This window comes from Bidens hawaiensis, unplaced genomic scaffold (assembly GCF_021521415.1).
Source record: "Bidens hawaiensis isolate Kalapana, Puna unplaced genomic scaffold, B.hawaiensis_p1.1 tig00008096_1, whole genome shotgun sequence".
NCBI lineage: Eukaryota > Viridiplantae > Streptophyta > Magnoliopsida > Asterales > Asteraceae > Bidens > Bidens hawaiensis.
Window position 1 is genome coordinate 211,462 of NW_027491573.1, and position 19,194 is coordinate 230,655.

Here is a 19,194-nt window from a genome sequence, read left to right on the forward strand (position 1 = left end):
ATGTTATTGATAAATCGAAAAAGTCTTTTGTCGGCCAGTTTGTAATAAGTAAATTGGAGTAATAATACTAGTTATTTATTTATTTATTTATTTATTTTTATTTACAAAAGGTAACATATTAAATTTCCAATTTTAGTACCTTCAGTTTATAGAATCAAAACCTTGAGCATTAGAGTTTTGTTTGACCCAAAGGCATATTGCACGAAACAATAAAACATAATTTAGGTAAATTATTGAACTTTTTGGTTCAAGACAAAAAAACACACTAGAAAATAACCAAGTGGGAGATTACTTAATTGAGATATTGAAAAAAGCCCATTGTAAAAGTAGTCTTAGGTGCATAATTATGACCTTAAATATAACTATAACATATTCATGTATTGTTTGTACAACAACTCCATGTTCTTGGGAGTCTACTTATGCATTTAAAAACACAAACACGCTCCACTAAAGATGACTATTGTAGTATTATATGATTTTACATATAGATTAGGAATCTTTATAGCCTTTAAAATTTCAACATTTGGAGCTTATATTTTTCTTTTGATTGAGAGATGATTTAAAAGTTGGTAATAAACATGAGCAATTGTATAAAAAGTACGTGAGCTAGGAAAGAGGGTGTAACTTAAAGGGGCATAATTTCTATCAGTTCTTAAGCATGTAAATATTAATGATAACACCATAATAATCGAGACGTCAAATAAAATATTCACTGATGATTTACCCGGCTCTCAAATCCATATTTCTTCATCAAGTGCACCGATTTTGATTTGCACATTAGTCAAATTTCGCCGTTTTTATTGATTTGTTTTTCTTTGTAAAAACGAATGTTATTTGGTCGCATCTCATTTACTCATCAAATTTTAAATTTAGGCTTTCATTTTAAGCTTTTAAAGATTTGATCATACATGACAAATTTAGATCTTCTATAATAGATAATTAATCTAGAGATTTAACACATTTCTCATTAAGAGGTTTTGGTTATTACTATGCTTTTGCTCATCGTCAAGTGTTGAACATGTAAAATTTCAATAGGTAATAGGTATGAGTATGACCGAATTAAAATGTATATTGGTTTATAAAGTATAGTTTAATACCATTTCAAATTAAGAAAAGTAAACCAGCCATTCCGTTAAAGAAGCAATCGATCTTAAGAAAAATCTTGATCGAAAATTGACCGTGTGAAGAGAAAAAGAAAGTGTGTTATATAATCCCTAAAGCTGTGATACATAACCTATCAACCAAACCCCTTACAAAAATGTATTAAACGATATATGTTTGTTGGTTTTTATGTGTTATTTACGTATTTATTATTCTAGTCACATCTAATTATTCAAACATTTACACCAATAAAATTACAAAAGCCACAATACTTCACTAGCTTAACCAACAATACATTACAAGAAAAATTGAAAACCTTGATGAATCATTTTCTATACTTTTACAATTTCTATACCCCTATAACCAAAACCCCATCAAAAAACATAAACTATCACCCAAAAGGAAAAAAAAAAACCACAAATGCAACAAAACATCATCAAAAACAAACAAGAAAACAACCATATAAAGAATTAATTAGCACTGCAAACACTCAAAAAAGGGATCAGTGCTTCAACAAACATCCTTAAACTGATTTCATCAACCTCGTACTTTGTCCCGAACAGTTGGAATCCTCTGTGTTAACCTTAACCTTAACCTCATCATAATAATATGGAACCCACCAAACCCTTATACTCTTATCAAGACTACCACTATAGAGCAAAAACCCCCCTCCAACACTATTTGGTGATGCTTGCAAACATTTGACCGGACCACCATGCCCTTTGACCACCCCAATCTTGGTCAACCCGTTGACTTCTCTCTTCCATATACATATACTCTGATCAGTTGAACCACTACACAATATCCCACCCCTTATACACATACACAAAATAGCCATATTATGTGCTTTAACCTCACAAACACCCTTCCAACTATCCAATCCTTTACTCCCTAACCACCCCATCACATACCCATCCGACCCACCGCCATAAACCACCGAACCATCATCCGAAACCACCACCGAGTTCATCGACACATCTCTATGCCCCTCCAAAATCCCCTTCAACGAATGCAAACATTCCGGCTCAATTCCACTCCTCCCCCATGCTTTAATCCTCCCATCCGCCGAAGCCGAATAAACGGTCCCATTACTCGCAATCAGCGCGTTTATCGCATCGTCGTGCGCTTTAATCGACTCCAAGCACTTGAAATCACAAATTCTCCACACCTTCAAAGTTTTGTCCCAAGAACCGGAGTAAATCAAGCCGTTGGACACCGATAAGCACGAAATGCTATCCGCGTGCTCGATCCATAGCCGCTTGTGATGGCGCCTTGTTTGGACATAATTGCTTTGTCTCATAAACTTGCCTAGATAATCCTTAGTGGTTGGAAGTGTATTCACAAGCTTAAACACATTCTCTGAGCTTCTTGAGACCTTCCAAACCCTAATCCTTGAATCTTGATGGGCTGTGAAGACTTTGTTCCCAACGGTAACGACCGCCTTGACCGCACCCTCACCTTGGCCGAATTTAGTGAATTGCCTAAGGTCTGGCTGCTGCCATACAATAATATCCTTGCCGTGTGATGCACTAAGGATGAACTCACCACATATTGCTAGACATGAAACTGTGCCATCATGGCCGGTCAGGATAGAGAGTGAGCGGTATGAGGAACATGATGAGGGTGTTTTGGGGATATTATTGTAATGAATGAAATGATTATCTGATGTCACTGGACTTTGGTTGGTGTCAGTGGTGTCAGTGGTGGTGGATAAGAAGGGTGTTGATGGTAGTTCTAATGAATATGTTGGATGATTCATTGTGGGATGGATGGATGGATGGATGTTTAACGTTAGAATGAAAGAGAAGATTTGGAAGTTGAAAATGGACACAAGAAGTGGGAGTCTTAACGTTATATAAAGTCATAAAGTACAAAGTGTTGTGAACAAGTTTAAGTATGGTTTGTGTTTGGTCCCTAATGTTTGATGATGTGATTGTTTAGACTCCATAAGTTTAGTTTCTTAATAGTAACTTTATTTGTAGGGCTTATTCTTTTAGAGTTAGTATTGGTTCATAAAATTCAACTTAGAGTGTATTATAACAATATATTTTAGTAGTTATACACATTTTTAGCAAAGCAAAATTGTAATTTTTTTTCCCTTAAGTGTTAAGTATCCTATTTTTTTTCATCATATGTGTGTTTTTACACAATATGGATAAGTTTAAAAGAAGCAAATTAGCAATATTAAAATTAAGGAATCAAATTAGCAACTGATCATGAAGCAACTAGTGGAACATAGGAAGATCTCACACATCTAGTAAAATATGAGCTAAAAGGTGGTTGATTTAATTCCCTATTAAATTTTAATCAAATTGCCTCACAAATTGTGTGTATGACGACACAAATTATGAGTTATTAAATTGTGTAACTTCAAATAAGTTTGAACGTAAGTATACTATACGGTTCCCCTAAAAATTGATACATTATGTCGTATAGATTTTTGGCTATCAAAACTTAGCAATGCATTTGTGGTTATAATTAAACTTACTTTTTTAATTGGGTTGGACTTTTAAATAAAACCCTACATTAATTAACCATACATTTATATAACCTATGCTCAACCTTAGAATGTCAACTCTCACTCTTGCATTGTAGATGTTCTAAAACATGATGCATGATTATAAAGTGAATGATTTATGACTTAAGAGTGTTAATGAAATAAAGAACAAGAATACCGTGGAATAAATATAAACAATTGTAAGGGAAAGGGAATAAAGTAGAAGATAGGTTTCTTGAGGGTAGAAAAAGAAAAGGTTTGCTTATTTTAATGTTACATTGGGGGGACAACGGCTACTTTTGACAACTGCGAACTAGTGTTTTAAACGGGGACCGGTTGTAGGGCCAGTTTGTTTGTTTGGTTTCTTTTTTCTCACATTTGGCCGTTGGAAAATCATGAGACCGAGAGGCCTCTTGACTGGCGGTGGAGCGCTCCTGCCTCTAAATATTAGCTAACGGTGTTTTCTTCGTTAATTGATTTAATATTAGTTTTTATTTTTTGTATTATGGGATTGTTTTATATTATTCATTTATATTATTTATATATTTTTTGGAATTTAGTTTTATTTATTGTAGAAGTTGATAATATACCTAGTATCTGATAATAAAAAAGTTTCACATATAAATGATTATAACCCGATTTAAAAGTTATTTGGGTTTAATGAGACTCATGACACGTTTATAAAATTGTTTATTAATTATAAATAATATATATCTTTTTTAAAGAAATCAGATACTAATTTTTAGTATATTATTATTTTATAGGATTTTCATATCAAGTATTTGGTGAGACTAATTTTTAATTTAATGAGATGTTATAACTCGTAGAAAGAAATATCTGGGTTTGGTAAAACCTATACCCGTGAATTCGGGTCAAATGCATGAGAAATTTTTATTTACAAATAATATAATCTGGTGGCTTGAGAGAATGTAGATAGCAACCAGAGAGCTTGTGAATAATACAATCTGGTGGCTTGATGGTGATAGGTGGTGGTGGCTGGTGTTTGGTTGTGGTGCTGATGGTGGGTTATGATTATTTGGGGAAGAAGATGATGATTAAAAAGAAACAAACTTTTATTTATTTAAGGTCTAAAATTTTAAGTCAATTACACAAATAACCTCTGAGGGGATAAAAAGACTAAATTGCTCTCACATGAGATGCACATGACTAGATTTAACGAGAAAAACTAACCCTCGTTAGTCAAAAGGATGAACCATGCAACGTTTTTGAACATAAAGGATGTTTTCTGTCATTAAGTTTGCCAAATGACATCAATTGAAAAACCGTGCAAACATAAATGACGTATTTGCCATTTTGTCTGATTAAAAAGAAAAAATAAATTTTGACAAAAAAAAAACAATAGCAGGAACAAGGATTACATAAAAAGAGAAAATAAAATTTGAACGCATATTGTATGTCTCAGTTAATTTGAATCTATAGATCCATTAAACATTTAAGTGACTTGGGGCTTGAGCTTGGGGTTTTGCAGGTGGACACTCGAACTAAAACAAGAAAATTGGGCCGTTAACTACACTACGAATATGAGTTAGATGTCCGTGAACACTTGAACTAAAATAAAAAGTCGGGTGAGCTTGGGGTTTTATAAGGTTGACACTTAAACTAAAATAACAAAATTGAACTGTTAACTACACTATGAATATAGGCTAGAAACCAGTGGACGGTGGGCCTATGCCCACCCACCTTAAGCCCTATCATCTTCTATGTTTGTAAATCGTCGTGTGTTTTGGTGTTTCTGTCTGCCTTTATTATCTTCTCGGTAGAAATGGACGTTGGTTTTTTTGAATGAAATATGATGTTAAAAAAGAAGAAAAGATTTACAAACATCCTAAATGAATACTGGTCCCTCTCCAACATTTTTAAGCAATTAATTTTAGTAATCAAAAAAGTTTTTATCTGATAATCAAAATATTTATAAGAATTTAACTTATTATAATAAATCCAAACCTGTGAACAAAATAAAGTGCTAAAGAGAACATTAACCACAAAGTTGGTCTAATGACAGAGATATATATGTCTTAAATTTTTTTTATGTCAATAAAATATACATAAATCCTTCCATTCTTAAAAGAATAATACCTTGGACTCTTGGAGGCCCTCTTCCACTCAGCCTATGGGGGCTGATCAGCAACACTGTGCTCTGTGCGCATACTATACATACTAGAATTTATAGAATTTATAATTATTTATATTTTAAAAATTTAAGTAAGTTCGGTCTTAGCTTGAGCTCGACTCATTTCATTTAACTTGATCAGCCGCAAGATCTTATAGCTTCAAGTTCTATGCATAGAACCGAGATCCGCTTATACTCCACTGGTTTACAATTACTTATTAATTATTTCATTGTTTTAATTATTATAGATGTATACATTTAATGTTGGTATACTTATATCTTAATTAATTGTGTATATGTTAGTAAAAATATACCATTAAGATATAATTTTTTATTATAATCATATTTATCATAAATATTATTTAATTATATATTTTAGTAGTAATAAAAATTAATACATTTATGTAAAGAAAATTGTTTGACTTGCGATCATAGTAAACATATGTATATGAGACTAGCTAAATTATGAAATAAGACATGCATATTTTAGGCCTGAATTTGGATTCAGGCCTTATACTATATATTTTTCGTGGCGATACAACCCTTGATAGTGGGACGTGGTTCATGCTACCCTTCATGTACCTCGTTGGACCATTCACCCCACAACACCATCTTCCTTCTTTGTCTTCATCCATATACGTGGAGCATCCACCGCAAGGGATGTACGTGTTGCGGCGTCGTTCTTCCACGTCTTTTGGTCCTATTCAAGCTTTTGGCAACTTGAACTCGACTAACATGCATCTCGGTTTGTTAAGCCAATAGATTTTACCCTCAAGTAGTTGGACGCTTAGGAAATTAAAGCAAATTAATTATGCACTTGGAAAGGAAAACAAACACCACCAATTAGCTCTCTGATCCTTGTCTCACTCATACCTAGAAACTTATTGTAAATCAATAAGTTAATTATAATTTAATGTTTGTTAGTTAGAGGAAAAAAAAACAGTTGGAAGTGCAAATTTAATGTTTAGTTAGAAGTGCAATAAAGTCTATTCTCTGTATCCTATTATAACTATTCCTACGTACGAGATAAAATGCACCTATAATTTAAATTATAATTTGTACATTACACAATAGTATATATAAAACTTACCCCTACGAATACACAGTTTTATGTAGTTAAGTGGTTAAAAGCAAGACAATAGAACTTTCGTATGTGTTATATTCTGATAAAAGTTATCAAACCAAGACCAAACAGGTTAGACTGTTCAATTCGGTTGGCCGGTTTGTCGTTTTTCAAAACTGTAATTTGGGGTTTGGTCAATGATGTTTTTCTAGTTGTGTCTATCGGATTATGAGCGCTCTTAATCGATTGCCTATCCATCTTATCATTTTAATTAAGAAAAACAGTTTAGCCTATACATCATTTTTATCATTTTAATTAAGAAAAATAGTTTAGCCATGCATCATTTTTATGAACGCCCTTATTCGATAACATATATATCATTCTATCCTTTCATTTTTATGACAAACGTGTTACCTAATATTATAAAAGCGTGCTATCTTATATTATTATTGCTAACGTTCTTAATACATTAAAATGTATAATCTTTTTACACTTTCATCAGAAATTTGCAAAAATAAAAATGCACCTTGTAAAAATTGTTCAGTGAACAAATAAGCAAGTGAACCATTTATTTTTTTCCAAAAAATGTACACTATATTCAAATTTAATTACCTTTTTATTGATCATTTGAAAATTAACATATACTGTAGTCCATTTGATGACTAATTAGTAGTATATAAAGAAGCTTGCCGAATATATATATATAGTGTGGGAGGAAGTTGAAAAATATAACCAAGTTATATGTGGACGTTTTTAACAATTAATTAAGTAATTATTTAATATAATATAACTTAAAGCCATCGTTTCTCACTTAAAACATTTATATTAGGATTAGATGTCATGATACAATCAAATCAAAATAAAACATCAAACATAATCATAACTTTATTTATTCGGTACAAGACTGAATTAAACCATGTTTAACATGATTGTATGCAACATTCAATCTCATAATCAACTCTTCTTTTTCTTCTTCTAGCTAGTTTCCTTGAACAATATAACCTGAAAAAAAAAAGATAATTAACCAACTTAATTAATCCACCATAAAGAATATAATAATAATAAAAAAAAAAAAGAGTTGCATAAAATCATACTTCCACAATGGGATCCACGGGCAAGCGGTTTACCGCAAGCTTGCGCAATGAATGCCGCCTTCACCATGCTAATAACACCTTCAACTTCTGGTGTAATGTGGCTGCAAACACAAGGTAAGTCTAGGTTCTTGACCACATCACAACAGGCAGCAGATGGTGGGACCATAGGGCCTGACTTCTGCACATATCTTGCACATTCCTGCATGAGTCCTTGCATGTCACCTGCACATTGTGCTGATGCCATAATAATATTGTTGCCGATGATCAAGGCGAAAGAAGAGATAACAATGGTGAAGAACATGAAACGAGTCATGGAGATTGCCATTGAATGGTGGTTTGGAAATGAAACTTGGTAGGGGTTTTTGAGGGTTTGGTTGTGTTTGGTGAATGTAAGATATGGTGTTATTTATAGGAGATTTGAGAGGGTAGAATTGGGAAATATATATGTTGTTGGGCATTTATGATTTGGAAATTTGAGTAATTAAGGTTTTAAATTTTAATGTTGGTTGTTTTTATGATACATTATATAGTTAAAATTTAGTTAGCTTAGCTCCTACTACATTGTTTTTTTTTTGTTTTTTTAAAACAACCTACAGCTCCATCCTATTGTTTTAATACCCTATTATGGAAATATCTATCCATTCTAGACTAAGAAATTAGATGCCTGTTTTCATGTCATGAACCTGACTAAAATTATAAAATCAACATCATCAATTTTTCATGAGAGATGAGAGACGGTTGATATTATAAGTGAGAATTAAACTTGGGTCTTCATTAAGAAACCTAAACTCCCTACCACTACACCACATTGGACTCCAAGGGCATTAAACTGTTTATTCTAAATACTCAAAGATACTTTCATATGAGAGTAGTAAAATTCGAGCTTAATAAACTAAGTAAATTGACTAAAAATGTAATTTTCACACTTAGGCCTAAGGTCGGCCCAATAGGCCAACACTATACCATTTTGGGCCAAAAGCAGCACCTTTGTATTTTACATACTTAAGTGTTAATGGGTTTAATGGAGTGTTGGTGCAATAGCCACCTAATTACTATTTTGGGCCTCATCCCATTAGTTTTACTTAACATGTCCATATACACAGTTATACACCATAGAGCTTAATTATCAACTTTCGTTTACCAAACGTTAGGTTTGTTTACAGGCCTAAATCGCAAGGTCACTCTCCCTTTTGATGGGAAGTGACAAGTCTTGAATTACTTTCAAGTGCTATAGAGTATAATTACTACCAAGGGCAATTGGCAAGATTCTTAAACTCATGATGATAGATAATTAACACATGAGTAGTAATGTTACTTGGTGAGGGTCGTGAACCGTTGTTCATGTTCTACCATTAGTTCCAACTGGGAACTATGATTTTTGGACGTTGGATTTACTCCGACACACAGGTTAATGATGGCCAATAACATGACTATCATCGAGTAACCATTCCCTTCTAGTATTCCACAAACTTAAAAATCAGTTTAGGCATAACAAGCTAATTTCATGTTTTCTGCTTATATAGTTCTTCTACCCTATCATAATGCGCGCGCACACACACACAATTAATGTATTTTGCTCAGCCGGTGATCACCATTACGTTGGCGATGGTCATATAGTCTCAACGAGTTTTAAACATCATCTCTCTTTCTTCTTAGTATACATGATTAGATAAACAAACAACACCACAAATTTATGGATTTCAGCTTTTGATGATTCGAAATCTATCTTCAACCTTCTTTGTATATGCATTTACAAACTGCAAAAATAGCAGAGAAAAATTAGGCCTATAGTTAATTATAGACTAAATGACTACTTTGAAGTGCACAATGCAAGACAGTTAAAAAACATATATAAATGATAACCTTCTGTAATATCACAATAAAAAATATATATATGAATACATATGTACTAAAACTTTTCGTAAATAGCAAAATTTTTAAAGTTGAAACACAACATGAAACCATTAGTCCTACTAGTTTTTAAAGCAAAAAGATTATGAATGTGAGTTGAATACAAGAAAACATATACAATTTACAGTTGTCAATAATGGTTTTGTTCGATACCTCAAAGTCTAATTGCGTCTTTGTCGTATGAACTCTAGCGTATCCAAATTCACTTATTCTTGAAATGCTCCAACTACCCGCCTGAAATAAATAACACTTATGTTAGCAAGTTTCTTTATATACACACAATAAGATATGTGTTCACCTTTGGAGGGAAATTGTCTAGTTTGAATCCTGCCATCCCAATAATAGCATGAACAGGTGCCTCATAGTTGTTGTTGTCATATGTGTCCACTCCATCTGCACCTTTCTTTGGCATTGCTTTACATTGGTTCCGATACACCGCACAAGTTCTTTCATAGTTATGAACATGCCCAAACAAAACCAAGTCTACCTGGTGCATTCACCAAGGGTTGGAAAATTACTTAAAAAACAAGATTTGGACAATAGTACTAATCTCAATGTAAAGCTAGTAATTTAGCGGACCATGGATTTAGATTATATTGAGATAAAAGACTCTTTAACATTGTATTTGCATGTTGATGCACAATCATGCCATTTGGTGATACCTTGTTTGTCAATAGCAAGGGTTCAACTTGTAGGAGAAATCTTGGGTCAACACTTCCACAACTAGAATACATTGGTCTGTGCCTGAAATAATTAGCAACTACCAAAGATTAGCTGAAATAATATTTCCAAACAAATTCTCTCTTTTAAACATATGTACTCATATTTACCCTGTAAAAATCACCCATGGTGTTCTTGATCGATCGATGGACGCCATGTCCTTACTCATCCATTGATACTATAGAAGATAATGTGCATGCATATCTTAGTTATCATATTATAATTGTCTCATTTTTTCATATATTAAAGATTTGTGTTGTACCTGCTCTGAAGTTTTAGACCAATCATGCTCAGTTGAAATTACTACAAAATGCACACTCCCTTGATCAATCGAGTACCATGGCTTATCTTTTGCTGGTGTTGGCATTGGGAAATAACTCTCGTAAGGTACACCACATTCTCCTCCAGAGTCCGGTGTTATGTATACCGAGCCTGAATTCACATAATCCCTAATAGTATCCGCGCAATTAATTAGTTTCATGATATTTGTTATTTTATATAATAGTATTCCTGTAATTTGGAAAGTCGTCGTTTAGGCTAGTATTTCCGAACTTTTTTTTTAATTTCCTAGGCATAGTTCTATTGATATCATGATGTTAAGTGATCAACATCACTTCATTATTTTGGTATTTAAGCATTTTAAAAAATGAATCATGTACCTTTCATGATTTCCTATTGCAGTCATGTAAGATACTTTTGAAGCCACTGGGCTTATAAGGTGAAGGAAGAAATCCCATTCCACCAGGAAACCTGTGGCATAACTTATATCGCCAATGTGGAATATGGAATCCGCATTTCCAGACGATACTTCATTGGCCATGGCTTGAACGACAGTTATTGATCCAGGCTATAACCATAATTATACAAAAAAAGAAATATATCAATATAATGATAGCCACAAAGTCCTAAGTGTTTGTTTGGGTCCATGTACAAATTCATAGTGTTAGTTGTTTTCAGGCTTTGCTCCTTATATGATGTTATTACAGGCCGATTAACATATTACGTACCTGAATATAATGCTCAATAGAAGCATCACGCGGGGCCTTTCCCATATCACCGAATGCTAGAAACTTTAGTTCATCTGATCCACCACTAGGTGGAGTATTAAAGTTGATTCTTGGACTCCAACCCGCGGAATTGCTACAAAATGAAAATACATCATGTTATTTGAGCTTTACTAGCCACATCTCATCCCATATCTCTTTACATTTCCTACCTTAGTGACCCAATTTATATATGTATTCTTTAACGAAATTTATTTTACACGTTTATGATAATTTAATATAGTTATTCTGAAAAGCATTGGTTAATTTACCTTCCGTATCTGTATGAGAACCTTGTCGAAGGCTTGAGTCCAGTCATAACCACAGAATGAATATATCCTGGATCATGCCATCCAAAATCTTTTGCAGGGCTTGGTAACCCAGAAGCTTACATAGTATGAAAATAATTTAGGTTAATTGAGTGTCACCGAGTATATATATTTTTTGTTAGTAAGCAAATATTAAGACCGTTCAATAACGTGTTGAATGGTGATCGGTGGTTGGAAGATGTAAGAACATAAAGCAAATTGGATATGGCTTAAAATAAGAACATACTGCACATATTTTCTTGGGTAAATGTGGTGACATGAGAAGCTTGTGATTTTCCATTCGCGTATTGTACTTGTTGAGGATTTTTGTCGCCACTGACCCATGTTAATCTCATCTGCACATGAAATCATTAGTTAACTTTAAGCTACAAAAGCAGTTTAATCACATGTTGATCTTAAATATAAGTTGATTTTAAGGGACAACATTCTAGAATCGTAACAAAGTTTCAAGTTTGTTTCTATTAATTCACTCATACTACTTTCTTTCTTTTATTTTTGTCTCAATTAGGTTACTCAATTTTCAAATTATCTCAATCAAGTCACTCCGCTTTCAATTTTGTCTCAACTAGGTCACTCCACTTTCAATGTGTCTTAATCAGCTCACTCAACTTGCAATGAGTATTCTGATGCTATCATTTTTCACCTTCATATTATATATTCATAAATAACCAAAAGCAACATTTTTTTATTTTTATAACAAAAAATATCAGTTACGCTAATATAATAGTTATCCTCGTTTTAGAACAAATTGAGAGTTGAGTGACTTAATTGAGATAACTTGAACACTGAATGACCTAATGGAGACAAAAAATGTATGATTGGCTTAATTGGAACAAACTTGAAACTTGACTAGTTTTCTACTATGTTTTCCTTTATACTAAATAACACTATACAGGAAAACTGTTGATAGGGGAGTTCTTACTGATGTTCCTGTGGAATCAACACTAGAGAGATGTCCATACAATGGCTTTTTTGGATTTTCAAACTCGAGTACGCTAGATTTAGCTAAAACACAAGGCACCTGAAATCCAGCACCAAAGAGGACAAACTGGATACTAGTTCTAATGTTGATAACATGAAATGTGATAGATGCACTACATGTTGTCACCAAACATTTGCCTCTCTTATCAGACTTTTTACATTCCTTCTTCTTGCAACCAATATATCCGGGATCGTTGGTAACATATTGTGCCTGCATTGCAATCATAATGTTTTTAGCGATCTAGTAATGTTAACATACTGTGCCTGCATTGCATCATACTAGTGTTGCCTTAGGAAAAACTTTATGCTTTTTGAACAATCATTAAGTTGTTTGAAAATGTTTCCTTGTTTTTAGAAAGTATGCAACTCATGGAGTAGTGGTAAGCTGGTAGCATCACTTACTATCCCCAATAACCCCACTATTTAGGTTATTTTTATGGTTTGATTAGTTGAATAGAAGTAAATTTCCATCATGTAATACTTATAATCAGTTAGCAATCTCTTATTTCTGATATCAGAAACTCTAGTTTTATCAGGTCAGTATCAACTAATGTTTCTTTCTTGTGCCTTCTCCCAACTAAACTTCATCCTTCGTCCTTCTATCTTCTCCAACTAAAAATCTTTCTCTGAATGAGTCAGCACACACGACTGAAAAGCCAAAAAGGATGGGATCATAGCTAGTCCAAAGAGTATAATTTCTACCAATTGTGATATCTATCAAGCAATATCAAGAAATTGACACGATGCCATTTGTAAAAGCCATAGGCCGGAAGACGAACCAGAAGATAATGGTCAAGGACTCAAGGGTGTAGTGATCAAAATCGTGGAGAACAAGGCTCGTTCGAAGGAGGAAGAGAATGTGGAAAAACACGAGTAAAAGAAACAAGAAAAAAATTGACAAAAGCGAATTCAAATGCTATGAATGTGGTGAATACGGTCACTTTGCATACAAATGCACAAAACGAAAAGACAAGGAGAAAGTAAGGACCGAGAAGCCCATCTTGTGTTGGAAGATCGATGAAGAATTGATGTTGTTGTAAAAACAAGTCAAGAAAGTTAAGACCCACTTTGAACTATATTTAGTTTAAGGGGAAGAGTTGAAAGTATAAACTAAATATAAAGATCGAATTTTAGTCATTTTAGAAAGTATACTTTATTTCTTATTTGTATTTATAGAAAGTCTAAGGTCAAGTATGCAATTATCTTAATAGTCAAATTCTTGTGTCGTGCACTTAAAGTTATACAAACCCAAATGATATATGTTAGTGTCGATCGTATGTAACGAAAATTCTCATCAAAGTAGTTTATCAATTGTTCTCTCAAGTCTCAAGATTCTTCAATCTCGTTTATTATACCTGTGATTGTGTGGTTGATTTCTGATTTACCAACATTTTAATTTTATTTATTTATTTTTTTGTGTAAATAAACGTGAAGGGTGTGAATGCATAGAACTCAAAAGTTTTTCATTGTACAACTTTATGCACCTTCTCATCTTTATGATCACTTATTTCATGTTATCCTACTTTACTTTCTCACTAGGCAGCTGTCATTTCAATGCCAACCCTCCATCAACGGATTTTGCATGCATTAGAAGACCTTTTCCTCTTCAACTTTACGTTCCCACCACAATTAAACACATATATATGCAAACCAAAGTGTCCATACGTTCATACACAACACTCGCACACTCATTAAATAAACGTCAATGTGAACATTAATTAGAATTCTAATACGAGTTCAGATTCGTAGTGTTATTGATAGCAGCCACGGACTAATTTGCTGCGTTTGTGTTAAGGAAGTAACTATGAGACCAATGTTGATATGAGCAAACAATTCTATGTTAGCTTCATACTTTCATTCATCTTGCATTCGATCTAAAAAGAACAACAAAATGAAGATCTTATGTATATGATGTGTTGTCAATTGAAATGACGAAATCTTTACCATGCAAAATCTTCGTTATACAAATCCTCAATCGTACAACTTATTAAACGTTTTAGTAATCTAGCTAGCCACTTATACCGGTATTGAATATATATTAAAAATAGGGTGGAAGAAAATACTTTTGTATTGTACACAAAAGAGAGCTGCAGTTTTCGTCCATGTGGTTTGTCTAAATCTGTGGTTATAGTCAAATGGTTTCAAATTTGCGATTTTGATCCCTGTGGTTTCATTTCACTTGCAATTAAACTCGAAATCACTAATATCATTAAGTCTGGTCGTTAAATCCAACAGTGTGCCCTTCACGTGAGGGGAAATTTTGTTTTTTTTTTCAGATACACTCCAGCCCTCACATGAGGGGGCTTGCGAATTAGGATTAAGGTTTATTTGTGGGGAAAAAAACAAAATTGCCCCTCGCGTGAGGGACACGCGACGACCAGATTTAACGGGGTTAATGAATTCGGGTTTAATTGCAAGTGAAATGAAACTACATGGACGAAAATCGCAAATTTAAAACTATTAAACTATAACCGCGGCAGATTTGAACAAACAAAAACCACAGCTTACTCTTTAAAGTATGACAACTATGTTCCATCATCATATGTTACTATTTTAGGTTTTGACGTCCACATAAGAAACAAACAAACGTTGCATACGAAGCCAAATTGAGCACTTTCAAAAAGAAAAAAAAGGTTAATATAATTGTGATTAATTAGGAATTCCGTCATCGTGTGGGGGAACCGACATAGTGTGCGAGTCTTTTAAATGGAAGGTCTTGGGGTTCAAATGTTCAATCCCAAACAAAGAGTGAATTTAATGTAATGTAGGAATGAGTAGGTGTATAGGTAACATTTGTCGTTCAATTTTATTTTTTTTCAAAATTTCTGTCTGTAAACGTTTGGTCTAGGAGTTGTCAAATTTCTAGCTTATTAATTAACATGCAAATTCTTGTAAAATTGCTTTAACCCAAAACCTGAAATATTAAGTTTGTTGTATTATTTATGAACGGTGAAAACACACCATAAAGCATAGCCTCAATTCTGTCTAGCTAATGCTTTCATTTGATTTGTATATTTATTGCGGCATGAATAATAGAATTTTCTTTTCTTTTAAAAGTTATTTTTTTTATTTATTATACAAATAAAAATGCTTTTTTTTCTTTTTTTAAAGTTCTTCAAACTCTAAAATTAAATGTTTTTATATTGACTTTATATACAATTGTTAATCTTGCTTCGTAAGAATGTATGTATAGCCAAAAAAAAGGACCACATTTAAAATCAAATAAGTTCTCACTGTATGGACTCAAACCTATACCACTTTGTTGAGGGATATACCATTAGGCCTGAGGCCAAGAGGCATTGACTTGGCTTATAAATAAGTTATTATTATTATTAATTTTTCTTGAAAATTTCATATTTTACTAATTTAGAAGGGATAAGTAACAAATGAAAAACACACATGTTACACAGCTAGAGTTATTAAGGCTTACCTTGACAGGATAATGACAGAGGAGTGGAAGATCACTGAAATCACCAGTCTGCTCATAAAGAAGAAGGCTTTGAGGGCAAACATCAACACTGCATGCCATTTCAATATTAACCTAATTAATTACTTCTCCAAACTATATATAATTATAATATCAGGACATGTATATATACTTACTTTGCGTGTGATGGCGAGATCATACCCACCCAATCACTCTTAGACGGATGCAACACCCCGCTAACTGTCACTGTGACCATCTGGTCATCTGAAAGTGTAGATTTTGGGCTTACTTCTATTCCAATATATGGGTTCGGGTTCAAACAAGCTCCAAGTTTTCGTCTGTTTAGCAAACGAAACTCAGATATTGCGGTATAGTTTTGAAACCCATCGATGGTGTCCGACAGGTTCGTGGACGTTAAACGAGCATCCGAAGATAAAGATAAAGATGATCCATGATGCAAAAATGAAAGTAAACAATATATGAAAAATGTAATCCACATTGAAGATTTTGGTGGGTTCATAATAATAATGAATATATAAGTAGTTAAAATGTTAGGGGGGAAATTAATATATGGGCATTGGAGTATGTGTCACCACAAAAATGTATGGGTGCAAGTAATTATATAGTGGCAAAATCATCATTATCATCGTACTCAGTATATCCCACCAATAGCAATGTTATGGTAGGGTCTGAGGAGGGTAAGATGTAGACAGCCTTACCTCTATCCCATAGGGATAGAGAGGCTGCTTCCGGTGAGACCCCCGGCTCGATAGTAGTTTTGAATCAAGCCTTGGACATAAGACACATAACACTCAATCATCGGGACACCGGCTGATTGGTGCATGTGCCCTTGTCTTTCGGCTATCAACGCCACCACATGATACCTGATTAACCTTCCGCCACTTTTAACGTTATTTTCACGTGATTAGTAAAATAACGTCAAAATTAGTGCAATTTTACTTTTGCCCACCCAAGGGTTCACACATATATACATTATATGTGCGCACCGCAAGCAGGCGTTATAGTGGCAAAATATGAACCAATATGTGTCTAGAAGTCTTTGCTTCTTAGGGTGCATCAAGAAAAAGCCAGCTTGCAACCCATATGCTATTTATAAGATAAATGGTATACAAATAATTGATTTAACATTACTTAGCACGTACGTACTTTTTTTTCTTATAAATATTTATTGATTAAAAGTAACACCAAAGCACACAACTTGCTTTCACATTCTTGTTTAAATTTTTTTATTTTATTAGAACATGTGTGCGCCCGTCAAAGGCAAAGTTTACTTAGGGTCCGAGGTGGCCCCGGGCCCCCTGTTTTTGTTATGCAGTAGTGTAAATTTATCCGTTTTTTATCAAAAATTTGCCCCCCCTTCGTTTGTGATTTTTTTAATACATTTTGAGCCCGGCCCTCCCGGTATCTTAGTCCAAGCTTCGCCACTAGCGCACATGATGGAGTAACTAAATAGCGTAAAACTGTTAACTAGACGGTGGGGTGTTTATTAACTTTTTACTAGACAACGCGTAATGGTTTAATCGAAAAAATAATCATTGTTTAAATTTTAAAGAAAAATGTGAGTGAGTTATTCAATTTGGTTGGTTGTAATTGGAAGTGGCCCCACCCTCCTCTTTTCCCGTCATTATAAGCCTAACATCCGCAAGGGCTCTATACCTTTTGACGCCCTCCTCTTTCACTTGTGTAGTGGTTTAACAAGTAAAAGTAGAGTGAGGTGGCATGGAATGGCGCTTTCCACCTCTTCACTCACATAGTCTACGGAATAGCTTTTAGATCATTGATGATCATCGATTCCTTTCATTCGAATTTTGAAAATTAGGGACTCAAAAGTAGATTAAAGTACTAAGTATCTTATCCCTTTTTTAAAGTTTGGAGGAAAATTCAAAACATAACCCACAAATCACTGAATTTGTTGGTGATGTAATTTACAACAAATATATAGAAATATAATACCGTTTCACGCCCTGATTTTCTAAGCATTGTCATTGCTACCGTGAACGTGTTATTTAGGTTTTTTATGGCATAAAATTTTCTTTTGTGTTCATGTTATGCTATTTTGAGAATAGGTTCATGTTATACATATATATTAAATGAGACAGTTGGATTGTTTGAATATTATCTTTTGTGGTCTTTTTCGAGAAGAAGATAATATTTTGATGAATGGGGTCCAAAAGTTAGAAAATAGAACATGCTTTGCCGAATTTCGCATAGTGTTCTCATTCCATTGTCGTACGTGGTTTATTACGCTTGTACCTTTTGTTTATTATCTTGCACATGCTTTTGATCCTTAATTTGTCTATTTGGCGTCTACGACTTAGTTTCCTATGTTTCTATTTGTTTATTTATTTAGGTTGGTATATAAATTGGGACATACTATGCATATTGTTTCATTTAATAACTGATTTAAGAAAACTTATTTAAATGTAAGACGCAACTACAAAAACAATTGGATTACTAACCAACCCAATCATTCCCATTCTATGAGTATAGAAACGTGAGATACTAAGCTGGCACGTCCTTGAAGGGCAGCTCGCACATTTGTCTGCCCCGTCAGTCTTCATTTGGATCACTGACTTGCCACTGATCAACCCGTTCATCTCCATCCCCTGTGTATGGACGGACATGTGGTGTGCTACGCTAGCACGTCCTCGAAGAGAAGAGAAGCTCGTACATTTGTCCGCTCCATTAGTCTCAATCTGGAGACGACCCTTAGGAGGAAACTCATCATAGGGAAAAACAAACTGACCTAATCTGAAAGCCTTTATTTATTTTGAAGTGAAACTTGAACCAAGACTTCTTTTTAAATAATTTTTTAATTTAATTTAATATCGGCAAACTCATCTCAACAGATTCCCGTTATGTGTATCTTTTAATAT

General features: G+C 33.7%; 3 protein-coding genes across 3 annotated transcripts; all 3 read right to left on the reverse strand.

The window, feature by feature from the left end:
- Positions 1-1,252: 1,252 nt before the first annotated feature.
- On the reverse strand, positions 1,253-3,195 carry LOC143636999 (protein JINGUBANG-like). The gene has a single exon (XM_077104468.1). The coding sequence runs from the start codon at positions 2,858-2,860 to the stop codon at positions 1,625-1,627; it is 1,236 nt and encodes a 411-aa protein (XP_076960583.1). The 5' UTR covers positions 2,861-3,195; the 3' UTR covers positions 1,253-1,624.
- Positions 3,196-7,771: 4,576 nt separating this feature from the next.
- Positions 7,772-8,211, reverse strand: LOC143636990 (uncharacterized). The gene is made up of 2 exons (XM_077104462.1): positions 7,887-8,211; positions 7,772-7,794 (listed from the first exon to the last, which is right to left on the reverse strand). Exons 1-2 carry the CDS (start codon positions 8,209-8,211, stop codon positions 7,772-7,774), a joined length of 348 nt encoding a protein of 115 aa, XP_076960577.1.
- A 1,060-nt stretch (positions 8,212-9,271) lies between these two features.
- On the reverse strand, positions 9,272-16,845 carry LOC143636956 (putative inactive purple acid phosphatase 27). The gene is made up of 13 exons (XM_077104428.1): positions 16,474-16,845; positions 16,301-16,388; positions 12,812-13,081; positions 12,116-12,224; positions 11,833-11,947; positions 11,525-11,657; positions 11,177-11,364; positions 10,780-10,966; positions 10,628-10,695; positions 10,460-10,541; positions 10,096-10,284; positions 9,951-10,031; positions 9,272-9,643 (listed from the first exon to the last, which is right to left on the reverse strand). Exons 1-13 carry the CDS (start codon positions 16,815-16,817, stop codon positions 9,587-9,589), a joined length of 1,911 nt encoding a protein of 636 aa, XP_076960543.1. The 5' UTR covers positions 16,818-16,845; the 3' UTR covers positions 9,272-9,586.
- Between the last annotated feature and the right edge of the window lie 2,349 nt (positions 16,846-19,194).